Raw genomic sequence first — 7,022 nt, forward strand, 5'->3', positions numbered from 1 at the left:
AACCAATATCATAAGCTCCTTTGTCTTTAATTAAATTTTCCCTTTTAAATAGTTTGAAAAATTTAGATTACAATAAATAAATTTTAGTTTTGAATTTTAAATTTGTTTTTTGAATTATTTGGGTTACAATAATATAAACGTTAATTAATTAAGTCTAGGAATTATTAAAATAACTAAATTATTTTACGATAAGCAAAGATTTAAATTTTTAAGTTGAATGAAATTGTTTAATGCTAATGCAAAGCTTGAAGCTGCTATATCACCGATCTTGGTACGTCTTTTGAATTTAAAATTTATAAATGATGAATGAAATAAAAAAATAAGAGTTACTCAAAAGTAAAATCTAGTTTATTAAGCATTTTACAAAAACTTAATCCATTTGCAATAGCTTAAATTGCTTCATCTCCAATTTAAAAATCACTATCATATTTATTTATTTATTATATTTATTTTTGATCAAATAAAAATTTTAATTAGGCAGTCATATATTTATTAAATTTGATTATACAGTGTAATTATTCTTAAAATTATAAAAACAAATTAATATACGTAATAATAAATATCAAATCTCTAAAAAATTGAAAATTCTTATTGTTATTATAATTTAACCTTTTTTAATATATGAGGATATATGGTGTTTATCAATTTAAATCTTAAAATATTTATAATAAATAAATTAATTAATTAATTTTATTAAAATTTTTAACTTCATTATTATTAAAAAAATGATACTTTAGAGAAAACACTTTTAGTAACTAGAAGAAGTAATCATTCATTTGTTAATTAATTATTCTTTAAATTTATTTTTATTAATAAAAAAGGTTTTAAACTCTTCGCTTTCATCTTATAATCATTTATATATTGATCTTTAGTAAATAAAATTTAATATAAATTAATTTTTATATTTTAATATTTATTTATCAAATTAGTTAAATATTCACTATTTTTTATTTATTTAACTATGTTAATACTTTATTTATTAACTCATTTTTTATTTTTAATTATTGCTTTCATTTTTAATTGTCGTTTCATATTTTGTTTTCGTTTTTTACTTCAAACTAAAAATTTTATTTTCTTCAATATTCAAAAAGCCGCAAGTAAATTAATGATCAAAATGCAACAGAATTAGGTTCTGCTCTATCAAAGTGCACTAATATCTCATATTTGAAAATTACTCTTGAGTAAAAACAATTTTATTTTTGTTTTTGATATTATTATGGTTTATTACAGAAATTAGACTAAAACAAAAACTCTATTTATTTATTAGCTTTTATAAGTTTTTTTGTTTTTGGTTATATTTTTTTTAGTTTAACCCATCTTTTCAATTTAAACTCAAAACAAATACTGCAATTTTTTGAATAATATTTTATTTTGTTTGAGTTAATGCAAATAGAAATAGATTTTATCTATATCTTGCTATTTTAATATGACATCCTTTTGATAGAAATTTTAAGTATTTAGATTTTTTGCTATTTCTTTTAATTCAAATGCTTCACCATTTATTTTAACATTGTCCCTATTTATTTTGATAATAAATTTTTATTAATTTTTTTTCAATTTTTATTTTTACTGTGAAATTAACTGATTAGATTTTCTTTTAAAAAACAAATAGTCGTAATTAAATTGGAAATCAGGGTTTAGAAAGTTTGTGTTCTGCTTTAGCAAGTTTTTCCAATCTATCGAATTTGATACTTAGTCTTAAGTAAAAATAAATTTTTTGTTTTCAATCATTGTATTTTCAATAAAAAATTTTATTATTTTTTATCCAACACTAAATTATCTAATAAGTAACGATATTTATTGCATTAATTTTTAAGTATTTTACACTGATCCTTTTTATTTAGTCAATTTATTTTTTGATTGGCTTTCTATTTCTTTCATAATTTAACTGATCTTTTTAATTTTTGCTTCCATTATTAATTTCTTATTTTTCCTATTTTTTCTTTATCTTCCCCTATTATAACTAGCTAACTAATTATATTTTCATCAATAATTAAAAAGTGATAATTAAATTAGCGCAAAAGGTGCTTTAGTACTTGGTTCTGCTTTATCTAATTGCACAAATCTCTCAAATTTGAAACTTGATCTTTCGTAAAAATAATTTATTTTTTTTTGGTAGTAATATTATTAAAAATAATTTAAATAATTAAATAAATTTGTTATTTGTATTTAATTTATTTGCAGTTTGATTCTAATTTTATTTTTTCGATATTTAAATTATTTTTTTATTTTACCTTTTTCCTAATAATTAATTTCTTATAATATTAAAATTTTTTCTTTCTAACTAAATCATATGTTATATTATCTTAAATATTAAAAAAGTTGCAATTAAATTGGCGGTGAGGGTATATCAGGATTATGCTTTGCTTTAGAAAAGGGAATTAATCTATCAAATGTTAAACTGATTTTTGAGTAAAAAAATATTTTATTTGTTTTAAATTTTGATATTATAAATGTAAAATTTATTTAAATAAAAAAAATATTTTTATTCTTTAGTTTTTTGTTTTTGATTGTGATTTAAATTTTTTCAGTTTATAGATTTTTCTATCATCCATTCTTAGTTAATTTCTTTATTTTTAGTATTTTACCTATGTTTTTTCCATCTTATTAATTATAAAGAGGTAATTAAATTGGTAATGAGAGTGCATCTGCCTTAGGTTCTGCTTTAGCAAAGTGCAACAATCTCTAAAACTTAAAGCTTGATCTTCGGTAAAAAAGTTAAATTGTCTTAGATTGAGATAATTTTAAATTTAAAAATAATTTTACAACAAAAAACAACTACTTGCTAATTTATTTTATTCTATCTTTTTTTAATCCTCATTGAAAATTTTTGCTTTGTTTATAAATTAAATTAACATTTCTTTTTATTATATTTTTCTCATTCATTTTTTTGATCGTTTTTTACTTTTTAAAAAGTTCCAATTTAATTGGTTCACAAGGTGCATTAGCCTTAAGTTCTGCTTTATCAAAGTGCAAAAATCTCTCAAAGTTTTCACTTTATCTCAAGTAAAAAGTTTTTTATCTTTAACTAAAAATTATTAAAAATAAAAATTAATTAAAAATAATAAAACTCTATTTATTGTTTACATTTTTATTTAATTGATTTTTTTGTTTGTGATTATTTTTAATTATTATTTTTTTTTTTTATTATTTGCTATTTTTGTTGATTTCTTAATTTTTCATATTTTTATCTCTAAATAACTAATTACATTTTCTTCAATATTTAAAAGTGAAAATTAAATTGATGAAGTTGGTGCATCAGACATAGGTTCTTCTTTATCAAGCTACACTAAACTCACAGATTTGACACTTGATCTTGAGTAAAACAGTTTAAATGTCTTTTCATATTATATTTTTCAATATATATATTTAAAATAAAAATCTTTATTTTTTTAATCTATTAATTTTTATTTTATGGGTTTGGTGTTTAATTTTTTTATTCAATAATTTTTTAACTATTGCTTTGATAATTAATTTTTTATTAATAATAATTCTATTTTCTCTAATACATAAAAAGATGGAATTTAATTTTCGATAAAGGTGTATCAGCTTTAGGCTTAGGTTTAGCAAAGTGCAATAATCTCTAAAATTTGGAACTCTGTTTCAAGTAAAAATAGTTTATTTATAATTGGTTTTGATATTTAACAATATTAATATAAATCATAATGGTCTATTGATTTGCTTTTTTTTATTTTAATTGTGTTGTATGTATATAATTCAGTTAATATTTTTAATTTTTAACTTTATTTCGCTTATTAATTTCTTATTTATTCATATTTTATCTTTTTTTTGACAAAAAATTTTCTTCAATATATTATATAATAGATGGAGTTAAATTAGTACATAGGGTGTATACGACTTAAGTTCTGCTTTAAATAGATGTATTAAACTCTCAAATTTAACGCTTGAGCTTGGGTAAGTAGTTCATGACTTTTTAATATGATAATTTTCAATAAATATTATAAAATAATTTAAATGCATAAAACTCATTATATAATTTTTTTTTACTCAAATAATTAACTTTAACATTTTTTTATTGATTATTATAAATTTATTTCTTAATATTTATTTAAAGTTCGAATGAAATAGACGAATTAGATGAATTAAAAATAGAGAGGAAATTTCTAAAATAAAAAAAATTAGTAGACTTAAATATATCTTTTTGATTATTTTAATTATTTGTGCCATTTAAAATTTTATTTATCTATATTAAATAGCATAAAAATAAATCGTAAGTTTAAAACATATACCGTTTTCTCATATATTAAGGACATATTCAGATAAAAACTTTTGATCAAATTTAGTCCTTATAAATTGTTAATTATTTTTAAATTAAATTGATAATTACTATATAAAAAAATATAAAATTCCATAGTTATTAAATATTTTGTTCAAGTTATATTTTTTTTTTGAAATAAAAATTGTTTACAACAAATATTTTACTATTTTTGAATAATTTTAAAGAATAAAAAATATTTTATTATTAGATGATTGAAACATTTATTTTAAAATATCAAAGAATCTTTAATTCATTTAATAATTAAAGCTTACTAGAAATTTAGTTTAAATTCTAAAATATTGTTTCATTCAAATTATTTCCATTCCTAATTAAATAATTTTAATTGAAAAATATTAAAAAAATTAAATATTTATATAAAAGAATCTACCAGATAATAAGAATCAAAGAATTAAGATTTTGACACTTTTCTAAGCTCATTCCAATATGTTTTGCTCCTTCTGCACCAATTTCATTCCCCCTTCAAAAATATTATTAAAATATGTTTTTTTCTTTGTTTGAATAAGTTTTGAAAATCAAAATAAAATAAGTAAATAGATAAATGGATGGATGGGTGATGGATGATAAGTAAGTAAATAAATAAATTAATAAGTTGAAAATTAAATAATTAAATTAAAAAAGAAGATATTTGAATGAAGAAATGAATGATTGATTGAGTGAATACATTCATTCACAATCAAAAATATCTTTTGCTTAAAAAATTACTTCTTTACTTCCTTACATATTTTATAACTTCAAAAAACAGACTTAATCAAATAAATATTTAACAAAATTACGCAAGATTGATATTCAAAGAAGTTATATTTTGACACTTTTCTAAGCTCATTCCAATATGTTTTGCTCCTTCTGCACCAATGTTGTTTTCCCTTCAAAAATATTATTAAAACATGTTTTTTTGTTTGTTTGAATATGTTTTGAAAATCAAAATAAAGTTGAAAATTAAAATAAGTAAATAAGTAAATAGATAAATGGATGGATGATGATGATTAGTAAGTAAATAAATAAATAAATTAATAAGATGAAAATTAAATAATTAAATTAAAAAATAAGATATTTGAATGAAGAAATGAGTGATTGAGTGGATACATTCATTCACAATCAAAAATATATTTTGCCTATCAAATTAATCATTTATTTACTTCTTTACTTCCTTATATATTTTACAACTTCAAAAAACAAACTTAATCAAATAAATATTTAACAAAATTACACAAGGTTGAGTTTCAAAGAAGTTATATTTTGACACTTTTCTAAGCTCATTCCAATATATTTTGCTCCTTCTATTCCAATGTTGTTTAGCCTTCAAAAATATTATTAAAATATGTTTTTTTGTTTGTTTGAATTTATTTTGAAAATTAAAATAACTAAATAAGTAAATAAATAAATAAATGGATGGATGGATGATGATGATAATAAGTAAGTAAATAAATAAATAAATAAATAAATAAGTTGAAAATTAAATAATTAAATTAAAAAAGAAGATATTTGAATGAAGAAATGAATGATTGAGTGAATACATTCATTTACAATCAAAAATATCTTTTTCCTAACAAATTAATAACTTATTTATTTCTTTACTTTCTTACATATTTTACAACTTCAAAAAACAAACTTAATCAAGTAAATATTTAACAAAATTACCATAGATTGAGACTCAAAGAAGTTATATTTTGATAATTTTCTAAGCTCACTCCAATATGTTTTGCTCCTTCTGCACCAATGTTGCTTTTTCTTCAAAAATGTTATTAAAATATGTTTATTTATTAGTTGGAATTTGTTTTGAAAATCAAAATAAAATTGAAAATTAAAATTAAAATAAGCAAATAGATAAATGGATGGAAGAATGATGATGATAAGTAAATAAGTTGAAAATAATTAAATTAAAAATAAGATATTTGAATGAAGAAATTAGTGATTGAGTGAATATATTCTTTCATAATAAAAAATATCTTTTGCCTAACAAATTAATCATTTATTTACTTCTTTACTTCCTTACATATTTTACAACTTCAAAAAACAAACTTAATCAAATAAATATTTAACAAAATTACATTAAACTGAGATTCAAAGAAGTTATATTTTGACACTTTTATAAGCTCATTCCAATATGTTTTGCTCCTTCTACACCAATAATATTACATCTTTCAAAAATATTATTTATTATAATATGTTTTTTTATTAGTTTGAATTTGTTTTGAAAATCAAAATAAAATTGAAAATTAAAATAAGTAAATAAGTAAATAGATAAATGGATGGATGGATGGATGATGATGATAAGTAAGTAAGTAAATAAATAAGTTGAAAATTAAATAATTAAATTAAAAATAAGATATTTGAATGAAGAAATTAGTGATTGAGTGAATACATTCATTCATTCACAAACAAAAATATCTTTTGTCTAAAAAATTAATCACTTATTTACTTCTTTATTTCCTTACATATTTTACAACTTCAAAAAATAAACTTAACCAAATAAATATTTAAAAAAATTACGAAAGATTGAGATTCAAAGAAGTTATATTTTTACACTTTTCTAAGCTCATTCCAAAATGTTTTGCTCCTTCTGCATCAATGTTGTTTTCCCTTCAAAAATATTATTAAAATATGTTTTTTGTTTGTTTAAATTTGTTTTAAAAATTTTAATAAAATTAAAAATTAAAATAAGTAAATAAATAGATAAATGGATGGATGGATGATGATGATAAGATATATTAGATAGTCAGAG

At 18.8% G+C, this 7,022-nt stretch overlaps 2 protein-coding genes across 2 annotated transcripts in view; one reads left to right on the forward strand and one right to left on the reverse strand. All coding sequences in view use genetic code 6, as the record gives it.

Annotated features, from left to right (window-relative positions):
• Positions 1-1,091: 1,091 nt before the first annotated feature.
• TTHERM_001409989 (cyclic nucleotide-binding domain protein) lies at positions 1,092-3,943 on the forward strand (the record flags this gene model as incomplete). Its single annotated transcript, XM_012796105.1, has 9 exons — positions 1,092-1,181; positions 1,613-1,702; positions 2,002-2,091; positions 2,323-2,412; positions 2,620-2,709; positions 2,917-3,006; positions 3,231-3,320; positions 3,518-3,607; positions 3,826-3,943. Coding segments are annotated over 9 exons (838 nt in total), but the record flags the coding sequence as incomplete, so codon positions are not given.
• Positions 3,944-4,513: 570 nt separating this feature from the next.
• TTHERM_01409990 (kinase domain protein) overlaps positions 4,514-7,022 on the reverse strand; it is a gene marked incomplete at both ends in the record, with an annotated part of 13,348 nt that continues 10,839 nt past the window's right edge. Inside the window, 7 exons of the mRNA XM_001010012.2 lie at positions 4,514-4,604; positions 4,668-4,757; positions 5,074-5,163; positions 5,508-5,597; positions 5,939-6,028; positions 6,349-6,438; positions 6,791-6,880. Coding sequence (XP_001010012.2) covers positions 4,514-4,604; positions 4,668-4,757; positions 5,074-5,163; positions 5,508-5,597; positions 5,939-6,028; positions 6,349-6,438; positions 6,791-6,880 — 631 coding nt within the window. The remainder of the gene's footprint in view (positions 4,605-4,667; positions 4,758-5,073; positions 5,164-5,507; positions 5,598-5,938; positions 6,029-6,348; positions 6,439-6,790; positions 6,881-7,022) is intronic.

Source organism: Tetrahymena thermophila, assembly GCF_000189635.1.
Source record: "Tetrahymena thermophila SB210 genomic scaffold scf_8254765, whole genome shotgun sequence".
Classification (NCBI taxonomy): Eukaryota; Ciliophora; class Oligohymenophorea; order Hymenostomatida; family Tetrahymenidae; genus Tetrahymena; species Tetrahymena thermophila.